The 18,181-nt window shown below is 40.8% G+C and overlaps 2 protein-coding genes and 1 long non-coding RNA gene across 7 annotated transcripts in view; 2 read left to right on the top strand and 1 right to left on the bottom strand.

Annotated features, from left to right (window-relative positions):
• The first annotated feature begins 1,771 nt into the window (after window positions 1-1,771).
• Window positions 1,772-2,837, top strand: LOC114568860 (uncharacterized). The gene is made up of 3 exons (XR_003694349.1): window positions 1,772-1,857; window positions 1,972-2,114; window positions 2,263-2,837. It is a non-coding gene; the product is annotated as an uncharacterized LOC114568860 (long non-coding RNA).
• A 385-nt stretch (window positions 2,838-3,222) lies between these two features.
• On the top strand, window positions 3,223-11,694 carry cenpx (centromere protein X). Of its 3 annotated transcripts, none has more exons than XM_028599645.1 (5): window positions 3,223-3,337; window positions 9,356-9,407; window positions 9,507-9,560; window positions 9,635-9,723; window positions 10,331-11,694. In XM_028599645.1, the coding sequence occupies exons 1-5, from the start codon at window positions 3,254-3,256 to the stop codon at window positions 10,343-10,345; spliced, it is 294 nt and encodes a 97-aa protein (XP_028455446.1). In that variant the 5' UTR covers window positions 3,223-3,253; the 3' UTR covers window positions 10,346-11,694. The 3 variants fall into 3 exon arrangements, with proteins under 3 accessions (XP_028455446.1, XP_028455444.1, XP_028455445.1); XM_028599643.1 differs by lacking the exon at window positions 3,223-3,337 and adding an exon at window positions 3,444-3,920; XM_028599644.1 differs by lacking the exon at window positions 3,223-3,337 and adding an exon at window positions 5,063-5,182.
• Window positions 10,139-18,181, bottom strand: part of LOC114569654 (uncharacterized) — a 50,635-nt gene continuing 42,592 nt past the window's right edge. For all 3 annotated transcript variants that reach the window (XM_028599641.1, XM_028599640.1, XM_028599642.1), the window contains 2 exons: window positions 13,383-13,580; window positions 10,139-12,503 (listed from right to left, as the gene is read on the bottom strand). In XM_028599641.1, coding sequence (XP_028455442.1) covers window positions 12,447-12,503; window positions 13,383-13,580 — 255 coding nt within the window. In that variant the 3' untranslated portion in view covers window positions 10,139-12,446. The remainder of the gene's footprint in view (window positions 12,504-13,382; window positions 13,581-18,181) is intronic.

Here is an 18,181-nt window from a genome sequence, read left to right as displayed (position 1 = left end):
GTGCTAAAAAATTATGTTCCTAATTTCACATGCACTACTGGTCAAAAGTTTAAGAACACCCAATTTTTTTTTTTCCAGGTTTTTAATGAAATTCATGCAGTTCATTGTCTTATTGTACTCCGAAATGAAAGAATAGAACAAATGAACAATTTAAGTTAAAGAAATCATGGAATCAATTTATAAACCAAAATGTATTCTACATTTTTGACTCCTCAAAGTAGCCCCCTTTGGCAGATATAACAGCTGAACACACTAGTGGCATTCTTTCTACAATGGAAATCAAATATTCTTAAAGTTTTTTTCCTAACTCTGTTGCAGAATTTCCCATAAATGTGTGGCACTTGTAGGTTGCTTTGCTTTCACTTTTCTGTCCAGTTCATCCCAAACCAGCTCAATGGCTCAAAAATCACCGACCCTGGATCCAGCAAAACAGCCCCAGACCATCACGCTTCCTCCTCCATGTTTGACAGTTGATGTCACACACTCAGGAACCATCCTTTCGCCTACTCAACGGCGTACACAAATCCTGCGTGATCAACCGAAGATTTCAAATTTTGATTCATCAGTCCATAGCACCTTCTTCCAGTCTTTAGTAATCCATTGGTGATGTTTCTTGGCCCAGGCAAGCCTCTTTTTCTTATTCTGACGTCTTAGCAATGGCTTTCTTGCTGCAACTCGACCTATCAAACCTGCAGCTGGAAGTCTTCTCTTTACAGTTGAAACTGAGACTTGCTTATTACGACCACTATTAAGCTGTGCTTGAAGCTGTTGTCCTGTGAGCCGCCTATCACGCAAGCTGTTGACTCTCAGAAACTTGTCTTCTGATTCTGTTGTGGCTTTGGGTCTGCCAGACCTTCCTGTCAGAGTTTCCCCCAGTTTCTAAGTGCCTTTTGGTGGTGAAGAATACTGTACTCACGGACACCTTGACTTTCTTTGCAATTTCTCTGTAGGAAAGACCAACATTCTTAAGTGTTATGATGTTCTGTCTCTCTTCCATTGTTAATTGCCTTTTTCCTGCCATTTTTATAGCAACACACTACGTTCTGCAGTACAATACTGTTCAAATAATGTTCACGAGGGTACGGTACCACAGTGTGTTCCAACAATACTTTTATACAAACAGAGGGTGTTGTAAGTAATCCAGACAAGTTGGAACACCTGTGGGAATTGGTAGCACCAACTTTCAAAGCTTGATCAACCTACATTGCTGCAGAACAGCTTTACGTTGTTTACCCATTTCTTGTTCCCTGAAAAGAACTTTTTGTAAAATACTGAAATGTACATTATTTTTTAGTTTTGGGTAACCTTACTTTTTTTTTTTTAAACCTCAGGCAGTTCACCATTTACCTTTTGTACCATTTCAAGCTATTCACTGGACTTGAACTGCTAAAATTTCAATAAAAAACTAAAAATCTTGCGGTGTTCTAAAACTTTTGACCAGTAGTGTACATATAATGTTACATTGTAAAGCAATCATACTTTTGATTTTTGCAAATCCTTGTTTAAAAAATTCTTAAATTATCAAATTTTTTATTATTTTGAACCAAGAACCGTGTTAAAAAAAATCTTCAACCAATTTTTTCCTCCAGATAATGGAAGTGAAGACATCTAACCTAAGAGTGTACATCAGTCTTCCAAAGAAATATGTTGCTGCTTTTGCTGAAAATTATGAACTGGTGAACAATTTCTCTCATTCCCATAACTTAATTTGTTATCTTTTTGACCTGAACTACATTATGTCATGCAGGTTATGATTTTTCATCATTTAACAGGACCATTGGTTGGTTATAAAAGAGCTGAACCCTATGTAATGTACGAGCTTACTTTCGAGAATGGGGCACTGTCACAGCATGTAAGGTAACTGAAAAGAGAATGCTTTATTATACCTTTTTGTTAAATTTTCAATGAATTGTGAAGATCTCGATTTTGTCACTTAATTATACAAATTCCCTCCTGATGATTGGATTCCAGATTAAGATGCGCCCCAATTTGGAGGGAAGAAGGCACTGGCGTATGTGAGGTTTTCTACAGCGGATGAAGCGGACAGAGCAGAATGGGCTGCTCCTCACTACATTGGAGGCGATGTGGATGTAAAACAAGTTGTTAGTCCAAAGGTGAGCTGTTTCTCTCCTGCCTGTTCTCATAACGGACATACAATTAGAAAACTTGTAAACAATTTTTTTTAGTAGTATTTGATTTTAAAAGCGTAGGCTACTTTTGCTGCCTGCGTCTTCATTGGCTGACTATAAAAATCTCTTTCAGATGAGGAGGTCACCGCAGCCGTTGCTATAACTCAACCACGCCGTTGAATGGGCTTGGGCTACATCCTGGAAGATGCTCAGTGGTTATGATGAGTTGGACGGATAAAGAAATACCGTGCAACTTTGTCTTTAAGTTTAAAATCATAAATGTATGTTTGAGTTCATTTAGAGATTGTAAACTAACGTGGCTCGGAAAAATCGATGTGGCTGCAGTGAAATATTCTGTAAACACAAAGACAAAAAAACACAAGGATATAAATAAAGCAGCAAATCCTCGGCTAGGCCTATGTAAGAACACATCCTACACCTATGGATATTTGTTTAGCTGAGTTGATGTGATATATATTTTATTGTACTGATTCTATGTTGTGTCTTATGATTGTCTACCTTGGGTGGATAATAACATTGTATTCTATGTGTTTAATGTTTGTCTAGAACATAGTGGTGTTAAAATATATATTATGTTAACTCCCTTTGTGCAGCCACTGTTGATGAATGCAATATGATTAGTAATTTATAAATGATATGACACTGCTAACCCATCTATAATTGCCTAAAGAGATGTAGCTACATCACATAATCTAACACCAAGTTTACAACACCTTGTGTATCCTAAAAAATAAAAATAATAAAATTTAAAAATAAAAATGAATGAAACGTTGTGAAGCTTATACAGTGGTTATACATTTTAACAGCTTTTTTGTTTGTGCATTCATATATAGAGGAAATCTATTGTTTGGTAGGCTATAGACAGTCAGCTCTGAAAAGATAGGATTTTTGCTTTAGAATTTGTGAATATAAAATGTAGTGGAAATAATAAGCACATTAATGGAATAAAACTGCGAACCGATATTCATGTCATGGTAAGTGAATCCAATTTTTTTTTTCTCCAAAAAAATAATATAAAGCCTAATATATCAACGATAAATCAATTACTCCACAGTTTTGTACGTCGGTTTAATATTGGGCGGTGCGAATGACGTCAGAGATCAATGGCGAATCCCTACGCAGAGCGCCAAATTTCTCACAGCGTAGAAAACATGGCGGAGAAAGACGCAGAAATTGGATTCAAAAAGGTAGAAAGAAAGCGCTGCTTTGATTATGGTTGTTTATATTCTTGAATTAAAACGCATACTGCTTCTGGTGTGTTTGTGAGGTGGGCGGTAGAACTGAGGTGTACGCGGTTGTTGAATAGTGCCTAGTTAGTTGCTTGTAATATACATGTACGGTGTTTGTGTGGTTGGATATTGGTTTAGGACTGAGTATTGTCAGGGACAGTTAGTAGGAAGATCGGCCGACGGCCTGTATAGGTCCGGTATCGGTTTTTCTGCTTTGTTCTTTGCAAACTCTGTCAAGATGGCAGGGACGGAGATTGACGGTGGCGAAAGTAGTATGTTGAGTGAGGAAGAAGAGAGAAGGGAGGGTGGATTGGATTGGGATTGGAACGAGGTAGTGAGTAGAACAAGGAAGGAGAGTGGTAGGAAAAGGAAAAAAGAGCAGACTGGCGCTAGTGGGTCGGATAATGATGGGATAGACGTTGGGGGGAGTGGTCAGAACACTGGAGTGACTAATATGGTGGTGAGATTTGAGGAAGAAGGGGGAGTGAAGAAGTTTGATCCTCTAAAGTTGACACAAATCATTCAAAGGCAAGTTGGTGAGGTGAGGTATGCGAGGGTTTTGGGGGATGGGAATTTGCTAATAGGCTGTAATACAGAAGAGGAGGTGGAAAAGGTGAAAAAATTGACTAGCGTTGGGGAAAGTTAAGATATCCCGGGTTGTACAGGTTGGGGAAAAGAGGTTCAGTGGTTGTAAGGGGGTGGTTTTTGGGATTTCCCTAAATGTCAGTATGAAGGTATTGATGGAGAACTTGAAGGGGAGGACTAATTCTATAAAGAGTGTGAGGAGACTGACCGCTGGAGTGGAAAAAAGGGAAACTGAAGGTATCGTGATAGAGTTTGAGGGAGAGTTGCTACCTTAGGAGGTGTATCTTGGCTTTCTGTAGTATAATATAAGAGAGTTTGTGCCGAAGCCTATGAGGTGTTTCAATTGTCAGGAGTTTGGGCTTGTGGCTAGTAGGGCTGGGCGATATATCGATATTATATCGATATCGTGATATGAGACTAGATATCGTCTTAGATTTTGGATATCGTTATATCGTGATATGACATAAGTGTCTTTTCCTGGTTTTAAAGGCTGCATTACAGTGAAGTGATGTACTTTTCTGAACTTACCAGACTGTTCTAGCTGTTCTACTATTAATGATTATTAATCTAAAATCTAAGTGTGAAGATATTTTGCGAGAGCTCCAACTGTCAACTCTAGAATATATTGCCGTAATATCGATATCAAGGTATTTGGTCAAGAATATCATGATATCTGATTTTCTCTATATCGCCCCAACACTATATTAGAAAATATAGGATGTAGAAATAAGCACTGAAAATGTGTAGAAGAAAAATTTTACAATTTAAAACGTTGGAAAAAACTAAAACAAACTGAAACATTTGCTCTTACTTTGCGGAAAAAATATCGGGATATATATCGTATATCGATATTCAGCCAAAATATATCGGGATATGACTTTTGGTCCATATCGCCCAGCCCTAGTGGCTAGAATGTGTAAAAGAAAGAGGAGATGTGCCAGATGTGGTGGGGATCATGAGTATGGAAAGTGTGGAGAGGGTGTGAAACCAAGGTGCTGTAATTGTGGAGGCAGTCACAGCGTTGCTTATTGGGTTTGTGAGGTGTTGAAAAAGGAGGTGGAGGTGCAACAGATAAGGGTAAGGGGAAAAGTTTCATATGCTGAGGCAGTCAAGATGGCAGGCCAGAAAAGACAGGTGGAAGGGGAAGGTGGCAAAGAGATAGAAGCAGCAAAAGAACAGCAGGAGAAACAGGAAGTTTGGAGAGAGAAGAAGAACTTGGTAACGTTTATAGCGGGAGTTATTAATGCGACCTGTGAGATTAAATCTAACACTGAACGGATTCAGATTATTGTGAAAGCAGCAGAACATCATCTGGGTAAAAATGGGAAGAGGTGAATGATGAGCTTAGAGTGCAATCTGGCCAAGAAGTAACATGTTTGAGTTGATATTAATAGTGTTGTTAATTCTACAATGGAATGCAAAGAGTTTATTATCGAATGGACAAGATTTCAAGCGGTTTATTGTAAGTAGGAGAGATAAACCAGACATTGTTTGTGTTCAAGAGTCCTGGTTACTTCCTAGGCTAGACTTTATTTTATATGGGTATTTGGCGGTGAGAAGAGATAGAAGAGACGGGAGAGGTGGAGGATGTATCACTTTTATAAAACAAGGCCTTCCTTATAGCGTACTGGGTATAGGGAATGAACAAGAACATGTGGTAGTGAAGGTGTGGGCTGTGGAAATGGAGTTGGTAATTGTAAATTATTATAATCCCTGCAAGAGATTAGAGTTGCGCTTACTTGAGGAGGTAGAAGGGCAGGATAGTAGGAACATTATGTGGTGCGGTGATTTTAATGGGCACAACATGTTGTGGGGGAGTGATAGCACAGATAAAAATGGACTGGTGCTTGAGGAGCTGTTAGATGAGAGGAACCTGGTTTGTTTAAATGATGGTAGTAAAACGAGAATAGATATTACGGTGGGTAAAGAATCTGTGCTTGATCTCACATTTGTATCTAATGCTATAGCACCAATATGTGATTGGTTTGTGTATCAGGAAGGGACTATAGGAAGTGATCATTATCCAATCTGGTGTAAGATAAATGTTAATACCTCGTTGGTTAGCGAAGGATCGGGTGGGAAATGGATCCTTGAAAAGGCAAATTGGGGTAAATTTTTGCAGGTCAGCGACAAATGTCTAAATCAGGCCAATGCAGAAATGTCTATAGCGTCACTTGACAGTTACATAAAGCAAGGCATAATATTGGCAGCATTGGAATCCATTCCTAAAAGTAAAGGTAGTAAGAAGAGGAAAGTAGTGACATGGTGGGATGATGAGTGTAAGGAAGCTGTGAGGAATAGAAACAGGGCTTTCAGAATAGTGAAACGGACTCATAATTTTCAGCATATGATACAATACAAGCAAGCTCAGGCTGTAGTGCGGAGGACAGTGAGACATGCAAAAAGGTCACATTGGAGGAATTATTGTGATACGATTGGTAGCACAACGCAAGTGGGTGAGGTGTGGAGTATGATAAAAAAGATGGGAGGTGATAGAAGGGAGTGGAGTTACCCAGTTCTGACTGAAGGGGATGTGACAGCAGTAACTAATAAGGAAAAGGCAGAGATGATGGCACATTTGTTAAAGTGCAAAGCTCAGATAATTTGTCTGTAGCTGAGAAAAGAGGTAGAGGAAAAACAAAAGCGGACAACATGGAGGCTCTATGCAGGAAAGTTAAGTGTGATGGTCTGAGTGTCCCTTTCAGTATGGGGGAATTGAGGAAAGTACTGGATAAGTCGGGTATGACTGCGCCTGGTAAAGATGAGGTTTGTTATAGTATGATAAAGCATTTTAAATTCTGATGGCTTGGAGAAATTATTGTTGTTATATAACAAAGTTTGGGAGGAGGGTAACATGCCAGAGAGTTGGAAAGAGGCGTTGATTGTACCAATACAGAAACCAGGTAAAGATTCAAGCAGGCTTGGGAATTATAGGCCAATTGCATTGACTTCACACATTTGTAAATTAATGGAGCGTATGATAAATGAGAGGTTAGTACATTTTATTGAAAGTAGAGGCATGATGGCAGCTTATCAAAGTGGTTTTCGGAAAGGTAGGAATACTATGGATCCAGTGGTGTGTTTAGAGGATGAAATAAGGAAAGCCCAAGTAAATAAAGAGACAGTGGTTGCAGTGTTTTTTGATGTGGAGAAAGCTTATGATATGTTATGGACTGAGGGGCTGCTAATAAAGTTACATCAGATTGGAGTTGGGGGGAATATGTTCAATTGGATAATGTTTTTTTTGGATAAAAGGACCATACGAGTGAAGATAGGTTCTGAGGTATCCAGCATTTGTTGTTAAAAATGGGGCACCTCAGGGGAGTGTAGTGAGTCTGACGCTTTTCTCAATTATGATAAATGATGTGTATGTGAATATTCCGATGGAAATAGGTAGATCACTGTTCGCTGATGACGGAGCTATGTGGAAAAGTCAAAATATTGACTATTTGATTAAGAAAATGCAGGATGCAGTTACACGAGTGGCAAACTGGGGAACACAATGGGGTTTTAAATTTTCAGTGGAAAAAACTAAAACTATGTTCTTTACAAGGAAGAAACTCCATGAGTGTAATCTGCCACTATATGGAAATAAGTTGGAGAGAGTTGATACTTTTCGTTTTTTAGGTGTGTATTTTGATATGAGACTGACGTGGAAAGAACATGTTAGACAGGTGGTTAGTAAATGTAAAAAGGTGATCAATGTTATGAGATTTCTTGCAGGTTTGGAGTGGGGGGCGGATTTTACATCACTGAAGTATATCTATCAAGTCTTAATACGATCTAGGTTGGATTATGGCAGTATTGTATATGGATCTGCAGCTAAATCTGTACTCTCTGACCTGGATGTTATTCAGGCCCGTGCACTGAGGATTTGTTTGGGGTCGATGAAAACTGCTCCAGTTTGTGCTGTGCAAGTTGAGGCAGGTGAAATGCCGTTGTGGCTCCGTAGGAAACAGCTTATGGCCAATTATTGGATACATTTAAAAGGCCATGATGACTGGCATCCTACAAAGAGGGTATTGGAGAATTGCTGCGAGAGGGGTAAAGAGCGAAAGGCAAGTTTTGGATGGATAGGTGAGAAAATAGCAGAGCAGATGAAAGTCCAGGAAATTGAATTTTGCTCAACTGTTCTGTGGCCTATGATGCCAGCCTGGATGCTGAATATTGCTTGTGTAGACCTGGAGTTGCTGAATATTAAGCGCAAGAAAAAGATAGTTGACATAGTTCTAGAATATTACGATTATAGAGATAGAAATTATGGTGGGTATGTACAGGTTTTTACTGATGGATCGAAAGATTTACTGACAGGGGCAACGGGGGCTGCAGTGGTGATTCCCCGTTATCAGACTGGAGTCAGTAGGAGAACCTCAGACTATTTAAGTGTGTATGCTGTTGAATTGTTAGGCATTTTGTTAGCTGTACAATGGGTGGAAGAGGTGATGATGCGCAATGTACTCATTTGTAGTGACTCCGTGTCAGCGCTGTCGAGTCTCAAATCAGGATCAGCCAGGAATCACCAAGAAATTGTGTATGAAATTTCTTTTACAAATTCAAGGTTTGTTGATCAGGGTGTGAATGTGGTGTTCATGTGGGTTCCTGCTCATGCAGGAATACCAGGTAATGAGCGAGTGGATAAATTGGCAAAGGAGGCGGTTAAGAAGGGTGCTGTGGAACTGAATACTAAACTATCAAAGTCAGAGGGGAAAAGCATTGTGTGGGAAGAAATTTCCAGACAGTGGCAACAGTATTGGGATGGTGGAAATAAGGGGAGGAAATTTCATATGATTCAAGCTAAGGTAGGCCAAGGAGGGATGAGTTACAGTGGGTTTAACCGACAAGAACAAGTAATTGTCAGTAGACTGAGAATAGGTCACAGTAGATTAAATGGTACACTTTTTATATTAGGGAAACATCCGACTGGCCTGTGCAATGTATGTGAGGTAATGGAGACAGTGGAGCATGTATTGATGTTATGCAGGAAATATGTCCGAGAAAGAGGGGTTATGTTTGCTGGACTACGGAAATTAGGTTTAGGTGAACTCAGGATTACAGATGTCCTTGAAAGTGGTGTTATTATGAATGGAAGGAAATATCTATTTGCGTTTTTGAAAGGTACTGGTGTTTTTAGGAAATTGTAGTGTATTGGTCTGAATAAATAGATATTGAGAAATTGTCAATAGGAGGCAGTAATGCAACGACTGCCGTTAAACTCTAAAGAAGAAGAAGAAGCATACTGCTTCTCCTTTTGTAGCTGAATTGCATGTATTTGCTCTCCTTAAACATTTACGCCGTTGCTGACCCTGTCCACAGAGCACTCCTTAGGAAAAAAAACTATTGAGTTTGTCTCACGCTGTACATTACAATGTTCTCTAATCTCCTAATTTACAGGAGACCGTAATCAAACTCTTGTCAAGTTCTTTCAAGGAGGACAAAACCAGATGTGAGTTTGATAAATATTGTGTTGATATAACTTAAGTCACATCTTCAAAACGCATTTTATTTGTGATTCTACAGCTCAACAAATCTCACTCTGTTACAGTAAGTGGTGATGCTGCGCTGCTCATGGCAGAGTTGCTAAAAGTATTTGTCCAAGGTAAGGAGTTCTGTTGGGTATAGTCATATACAGATCAGCCAGTGATGGACCTTAATGTGTTATCTTATCTCCAGAGGCTGCTGTGAGATCACAGAAACAAGCTGAGTCTGAGGACTGCGACCAAGTAGACATCGAGCACTTTGAAAAGATCCTGCCTCAGCTGGTGCGTAGCTCAAAGTTGGGTTTTAATGTGTTATTCAACAGCCATAAATTAAAATCATAAGGATGCTTTAGGGGCTTGTGTGATCCAGGAAATTGTGTTTTTCCATGTTGGACTCCTGAATTGATTCTGTGATGCACACTCAGGCTGGATCCTTCAGATTATATTGTTTGATTATCTGTGCAACTATTATGCACTTTATACATTATTTCATCTGCTGCCTGTTACAGCTAATCATAAGAACAAGTACAGTATAGGGCACTCCATGTGATCATCTCTGACCCAGTATTGATTGTTAAACTTTTTATTTTTGTTAGTATTCTTTATATTGTTGATAAAGTTTAGTTGATTTTGTCTATATATCTCAGCCTTAACTCTTGTTCTTGGTGAATGTGGCTCAGGCATATGAGAGATTCAGTGCCTACAGGCGTCAAATCCATTTTTCTGAAACCCCACGCTGGACCGGCTTAAACTGCTAGTAGTTTGTTTTGTTATATATAAAATGCTGGACAAACATATGAAAGCAAATTGGACATAAGACATCATCAATGCACAAAAGTTCCATTTCCAATTTAAATCTCACAGTTTTTCAATTTCTTTTCCTATGCAGCTGCTGGACTTCTAGCACAGTGATGCCACAAGATGGAGCCAGAGTGTTGCCTGCACATTCCTGCTTTAATCCTACAACATCAATTCCAACATGTTTAATTTTTTCTGTATAACTGCAATTTCATAATCACTAAAATGTGAGATTACATTAAGATTCTCATTCTGTATGTATATGAGTTGTGTGATTTTTTTAAAGTAGAAAGCAGCGGTGCTGTCCACACACCTCCATGCCACCACCAATAAGGCCCACCTGTGCTCCTCCGTGCAACAACAGGTGCTTCCAGCATGCTCCATAGTGCCCTTCATCAAAGCCTCCTGGAGCAGTTGGAAGCAATTAGAGTAATAAGGGGAGCAGCCAGTCCCTTAGATGATGACAAGTGCCAGGAAAAAAGGAGTAACCCCTCTGGCCACTTTGAAGTTCCCTCTTGCTGTCCTGCGATGTTTAGTTAGGGGTGGGGGGAAGGGCAAAGGGGACCTCTGGCACAGGGGGAAAGTTGAATGGGAGTGTGCGTGCACGAATGTGTGCACGTGTTAGCCAAACAAGGCCAGAGACCACACGCATAGATATTCTGTTTGAAAGGGACCATAACAAAACACATTGGAACATGGTCCAAGAAGAGCAGGGTGTAATTCTGAAGGTAAATAAACAAAAGAGGCGAGTAGTTGAGGTGCTTTCTCTCCTTTCATCACAGCAGAGGAGGAAGTTGGGCCCACAAGGGAGAGGGTAATGTGGGGTTTTCTAACCCAAGTGCCTCAGATGGTTTTCCACCAGTGGTGTATTTGACCAACATGTCTTCACCATGAGTCAGCATGGCTTTGCAACACCTTACACAATTTATTTGTTTGGCTCATGAGTGACTCACTACACTTACAATTGTTGCTCACATAGAGCTGGAAGCAACTTAGGCTAAAGTCAAGAGTCCAGGCTCCGATAGGTGCAGCACATTTTCAGTAGGGCCCAGACTGGATTTGTGTTTCCCAGGAGAAACTTCCACAGCAGGCCTTCAGGAGAAGGTGTGTTTGGGTTGGTGGATGGTTATTTTAATGATGCCATGACCATTATTGCCAAAAAATTACTTTGTCATTCACAGCAAGTCCTGCCCCCTAGTTCTGCGTAGTAAACTGCAGATCCACTGCTTTGACAACCTGCTCACTCAGATGAGATGATTTTTATTACCAGATATGACACCAAATAATCTTGCTAAAAGAGTAGAATACATCCTTACTTATTACCACGGTAAGAAACAAATTTGTAAAAGGTGTATTTTTGTATACTGTAGCCTTTCTGGAGGTTTATTAGCAATGAAATGGATCTCCAGCTGTCAACCCTTGCAGATTAAATAAAAATGACTGCTGGATCTCTCATCTCTCTCTTCTTTTCCACAATGAGTTGTTGGAAGGTCTGTCCTGAAGTAGTGCGCTACTGTACAACTTTTCTCTGTATGCATCTTAGTGGAACAAATTACATCTGAAGGCAGTATTATTAAACATTTGAAAGCAGTTAGGACAAGAATGGGGAGGGGCATTGAAGAGAGTAATGAGTTAAAGCTTTTCTTGATCATACATTAAAGGCAGGGAGTGTCGACAGCCAGTCGAGACGCTTTGGAGAAGCTCTGGAGTGAGAAGCTTTTCCCAGGAGGAACAGACTGATCTGTCTCCAGCCTTCTGGCTGGTCTTTGGACAGCGCTGCTCATGGGACAAGGCCCTCATCACTTGAAGATATCTGCCTGATTGTAGCCATCAATATCAATACTGATTTTATGGAAGCCCCAGTAATTGCCAGGATGATCCTTTATGAGCAAATAAAACTAAAGGCATGTATAAATTTGGAGAATACCTGGTCAATTTTTTTTGGCTGTGAGTCTGTACCTGAGACTGATAAGGCTGTGTCTAACAGTAACTGTGGTTTAGGGTGACGTCTGGGGTGGAGTCGTCTGCATCGGTCTTGAGAGTCCCTGTGAGGGTCTGTTAGGATTATATCAGATTTTGCTTCATAATTCCTGACTCACTAGGCTGTGGTTGTTTTTTTCTGTTAGAATGACACAGCTTCTCCCATCTCTCCAACTTTCCATCATCTCAAAGCCACTTTCTTCTCGGGGCCAAAACTAGGGTTCCGTCTATGACAAGTGATCATAATCCACCCATATCCATGACTGTTGGATCTTCTGCGATGGCTGTAACAACATGCAAGCAAGCAAAATCCAAAAAAGTTTATAGGCTTATATGACACATGAAACATTCACTTTTACCATGGATGTGTACATACAAAAACATTTACTGTACCATATACATAATATGCTCTTTTTATCTGACAGACCTTGTACTTTTTTGAATCTGGGTAAAATATTTGGTTGATAGTATGATGTCAGGGAAAGACAAATAAGCAATAACAAATTTATAATTCTTGCAAAGACAGGACAACAAGAAATCTTAATCCACAAAGAAGCTACAGTTGGCATCTGCTATTAGTGCTAATTTACCCCAAACTTAAATTTAAAAACATATGTTTGTGAGTATTTACATAATAAATATGTGATGGCATGCATTATGCAAAGCAATTTCCTTGCAAGTTCTTCTGAAGAAATCGGTTCTCGGATCTTTGTGTGCATGTATGTGCTTGCATGCTTGTTGTGCTTGATCTGGGCCTGTGATGCATTAGTGCCTGAGGAGACAAGAGGCCCTTGTGGCCCCCTCATGGGCATGGAGCTGTCTAACCATGGAGGAATGCTGCAGGGGACACAGAGCGAGTGCATTCCTCTTAGATGCTCCACACGCAACTCACGCACACATGAAAGGTTACAAAAATTTAGAGCGCTGTCAAAAAAAAAAAAAAAAAAAACATGGTCGCAGACGTTTGGTGCGCACGCGTTTCACGGAAAGCTTGCGTGCGTGGAGAGAATGCAAATACAGAGGCAGCATCTCTGTTGACTGTATATACTTCTGTGACATGCGGGTTTCCTGGAGGCCCCGGGCCTCTCTGAGGGGCCTGGGGTCCTAAGGCTAAGCTTTGTTAAGGAGCCACGGGGCCCACGCTGGGGATGATTAGAACATACCTGGCAGTTTGAGCCACTTGGGCGCTCTTCTGGGATCACTTCTAACTGGTTGTGGCGCTTGGCTGTTAGTCTGAGGCTGGAGATGGTCTGCTGCTGTGCTCTGCATATCGGTCGGGGCTTTGGTAGCCACAGGGGGGCGGAAAGGATTCTTCCGGAACCAGTGAGGTGGATGATAAGGTCAAAGACCTTGGCATGCAGCTGAAGAGTGAAAAGGGAGCAAGAGAGATGTACAATTAGGCCCACAGCTGGGTTATTTCTGGAGCCCTGTACTACTACCTTAACTACATTACCCTCCTCTTCCACCCCAAGTCCGCTCTACTCTCTGTCTCCACCTCCATCCTTTGTGTGGTAGCCTACATGGTCAGGGCATAGGCAATAACAAAAGAGTAATCCCCTTACATAACATTGTACGAAACAAGACCATTCAATTAATTTTGGGAGCGTCTAAAAATAAAGAAGCAGTTAGGTCAAGGTGACGTCAAAAGGGGTGTGTGTGTGGTGGGAGGTGGACCTCAAATGAGCCGCCGAGACCTGAATGGACCGGAGGTCAGCGGAGCACTCTATTTTTAGGTCCCATTAAAAGCAGTGGTTTAAAATTAGTCCAGCATTAACCCTCACAAGATCTGGCATTCGCGCTTTGAGAAGCTGTGAACTTGAAGGTCACGCACTTGGAATGATGAAAGGGCCGATGTTTGATGATATTTAAAAAGGAGCAAGTAATGACCGAAAATCTCTTTAGCTGTTGGCAGGTAGCACAGTGTGAGGCTGGCCTTTGTGAGACTTGTTAAAGGGCTTCATTAGCAGACATGTGAAGGCATCGGCGACGGGCTAATATTAACTGCAATAACACCGTACAAATTGTTTGGACAAAAGTGGTAAACTGGGGCAAACTGCTGCCTGTCTTTAATGTCACATGTAAGCGTTGTTGGAGACCATTAGGTTTGTGTTAAGAGTTTTTAGCATCAGCACAGCTTTGCATCATATTGCCTCTCTCAGTGTACGTAGATAAAACAAATATCAAGCCTGAAGGACGCCAGTGAAAACAAGAGTTAAGGGTACTGGGTCAAAACAAGTCTGTCTTCAAAGTTCCCGCCAAAGGACAGCATGTTGTCCTCACAGTGGTCGGGGGGCACCGGAACTCTAAATTAGCCCTGGTGAGTCAACAGGGCTCATGTCAGATTGTAGGAGAGGTCAGGGTGTAAGGGTCAGAGGTCAGGATGCAGTGTTTGTCCTCGTATTTAACAGCTTCCTGTCTGCTGTGTTGTGCAAACCTCAATGGTAATCCCTTGTGATTCAGGTTCAAAGCAAAGGGATTGCCTCACTCTCTGGTACAGGTATGGGACTCCTCCATCGGTCCACCACTTTGATCCAAACCGAAATATCTCCCCAACTAAGGGATGGATTGGCATGACATTTCGTACGGGCATTTATGGCCCCCAGAGGACGAATCCCTCTGGCTTTTGTGATCCCCTGACTTTTTTCTCTAGAAGCACCATGAGGTTGACATTTTTGGATTTTAATGACACATACCTTGACATTAGATGGATTGCCATGACATTTGATACAGATATTCATGTTGCTGAGAGGATGAACTCTACCAATTTTGGCGATGCCCTGACTTTTCTCCTAGCTCCACCACAAGGTTGACATTTTTGGTTTTATGTGAGATGCGTCTCGAAAACTTCTGGATGGATTGCTTAGAAATGTGGTACAAACTTTTCACTCACTTTTCATTTGGCGCCATCAACAGTTCAACATTTTTATTTATCCAATACTTTGGTTCATGACTAAATACTTATAAAACTAATAATTAGCAAATGTTAGCTTGCTGACATGCTAATCTAAAATAATAATCATTGTAAACATTATACCTGCTGTATAGTATGTTAAAATTAGCCATGCTAGCGTTAGTATTAAAGCTTTAGTGCGCAACTAATTTTATAAACGTACATTCAAGCCATTGCCAAATGAGTTGCAACAAATAGTAAGACTATCAGCTCCACAAAACTCTCTATGTATTTCTCAGTATGGCTGTTTAGATAATTAATAAGATAATTACCTCTTCTGAAGAGTCCATCATGTTTTTTTAATCCTCCTTGGTTACAAGCAACTGCGTGGAGGAGGGGGTGGAGGTGGTGCGCGATCTCGTAAGGCTTGTGTCATGTGGGTGCGCCAACAGTTTTGTTGTCATTACTTAGAATTCCTCATGGGGGCGACAGAAACGACACACTATAGCTTTAAGATCAAAGCACTGCCGTGTCAATCTCCCGCTAGCATCGCTGTTCCAGTGGCTCTAATAATATAACGCAGGATGATAGTAAACGTGATTGATCAGATCAGATCAGGTAGTTGTTCTGGCATTCTAATCTAAAAAAAAATCAGCTTGAAATATGTAAGATCTGTAGCAGCCAAGTTCACTATCAAAATGTATTTGACAGCGATTTACTTTAAACAAATCCTGAACCACAACCTTTGAGATTTTGAGGTTTGCCCATAATAATTTATTTGATCTTTGACATGAATGTTTCATTTGAAAATATATAACAAGTTGCACCGATGCTCCTGCTCACCCTCAGACTTTGAAGGTGCACCTGTTTCTGCACATATGTAGTTTTGTAGTGCCAGAGGGAAGGTGAAACTTCAGGGTCAATAGGAGACACAGCAGGGTGCTGCGCTGCAAGGTATCTCTTTTTCTGGAAGAGCCAATTCGGGCTCTTCTTGTTTCTCTGGCATGGAAACAGGGCGACCAGGCGAGGTGATTTACCAGCTTGTCTTGACATCAAACTGGAAATAAACCAGAGCTGCTGCAAACACACTGGACTGGAGCAGCAGGAAGGGGACGGAGTTAATGCACAGTTTCACATCACACACGGGGAGCTTGGATGATGTATGGCTACTGCTGTAGGGGACAGTTGGCTCACATGGTTTGATTTTTGCTCTTTGTGAGAATTTCTAAAAATCAAATACAGAAGACGAGGGTGCCAACACGGGATGATCTCTGGCCTTTGAAGGCAAGTGAATTGCACAAACCTTCTCCCTTAAATGTTCTACCTTCATCCGACGGCGAGGAGAGGGCAATACTTGTTTCCAGACATAAAATGTAAGCCCCTCTCCAAAAACAGCAAAGGAGCAGATCCACTCACAATAAGCTGTAATGTAAAAAAAAAAAAAAAAAACGCCTCTCTTGGAAAAACAACAATAAATTTAAAGGGGCTTCAAAGGGGCCGCTGGTGCTATTACTTTTCTGTACATAAAACAAAGCACCAGTATGTTCTTAAACCACTCAATCGCTCACCCTGCGATGAAACAGACTGAGAAGGAGACTGAGAGAGATGTAGCAGGCAAAGGAAACAGAGACTCCTTTGACTTTATGTGCAGAGGCTTTTATGGTCTCTGACTAAGGGACTGTTGGCTAAACAGTGGTTTAGGGTTAGGGATAGGTTTGTCGGTCAGTCTTATTATGGTGATAGTTTCAACAGAGCTCCATGTTTCTCAGCATGGTCTAAATCAGTCTTTTTTTCGGGTGCTAAATGGCCCCGGGGTATAGCTGCCTAACTTGGGCTGAAAGCTAATCTTCTGTCATATAGAAGAGTGTCAGAATTGATTGGATTGATACACTACACTGGCTGAGGAGCTTCATCAGTGGGAGGGCAATATCCAGCATCCTGATCCTGTCAAGAGGCAAAGCTGTGACATGTCTGAGTGCCCAAAGAGAAAAGGTCAGGTGTCCCCCAGTTCCTCTCCATCCAGCACTGATCCTGCTAACTATCAGCACCACAGAGCTACTGAAACCAGAGTCACTGAGCTGTGGAGCTGCGTGGGAGTGAGGACTTTAGTTGACTTACAATTGCTGCTGGACAGGGGAACTCAGACATAATTTTACAAAGAAGAAAACCAGCAATTTAGTGTGGCATTTCAGTTTATGAGGTATCCCAGATTACCAAGGCTGATTATATCAACACCGTATAGATCTAACCACATAACCACACAGTATAATCCCATGTACCCTCCCGTATGGCACCTACTGTAAACAAAAACTGAACTGAAATGTATAGCAGCAGCAGGAGTGACAATTCTACTGAAATGTGCTTTTGATTAAAGTCTCTAAAGTGAGCTGCTGGTTTCTATTTTCTTGGGCTGGATGAAGACCTTCTCAAAAGAAAAAAATTCTTTCAACAGAAACATAGTTCAGAGTGATGATATGAAATGTATCAACTACAAAAGAAACGATCCACAGAGCAAAGATAGATAGGAAGATTGCTTTTAATCAATCATCGTTGGGACGCACATTTGTCAAAAACACTAGGGCTGCTAGTTATTATTGACTGATGTACCGACCATTATTTTTTCAATTAATTCATTCATTATTTAGTCACCCTAATGGCAGAGAAGCACAGCAGACGTTGACCTGACCCAAAGCGATGCTTTCTAAATCAACCATCAAAAACATTAAAACTGTATGTGTCGATATCATAACTAATAATGTTTTTTGTCTGATAAAACTGAAATCAAATCAAAATCAAATCAAAAATCAAAAATCAAATATTAATTCAGTGTCAAAAAGAGGTGTTTCAGGCACAATAGCAGACAAATTTCCATCCTGCTGAGGTTATGGGAAAAAGTTACACATAGGCTATTTTATGAACGCTTATCCCAGGGTGTTGAGCTGCTGACCCAGGTGGAGAAAGCACAGAAAGGACAGAACGTAACACGCACTGTGCTTTTGAGGTTATGTTTGCTGACAGCAGCCTATCTCCTTCCTTCATCTTTCTCAGTTGAAGAAATATTGTCACAATACG

The sequence above is a fragment of the Perca flavescens genome, chromosome 15, assembly GCF_004354835.1.
Source record: "Perca flavescens isolate YP-PL-M2 chromosome 15, PFLA_1.0, whole genome shotgun sequence".
NCBI lineage: Eukaryota > Metazoa > Chordata > Actinopteri > Perciformes > Percidae > Perca > Perca flavescens.
Note: the sequence above shows the minus strand (reverse complement) of the source record. Positions and strands in the feature narration are given on the sequence as shown.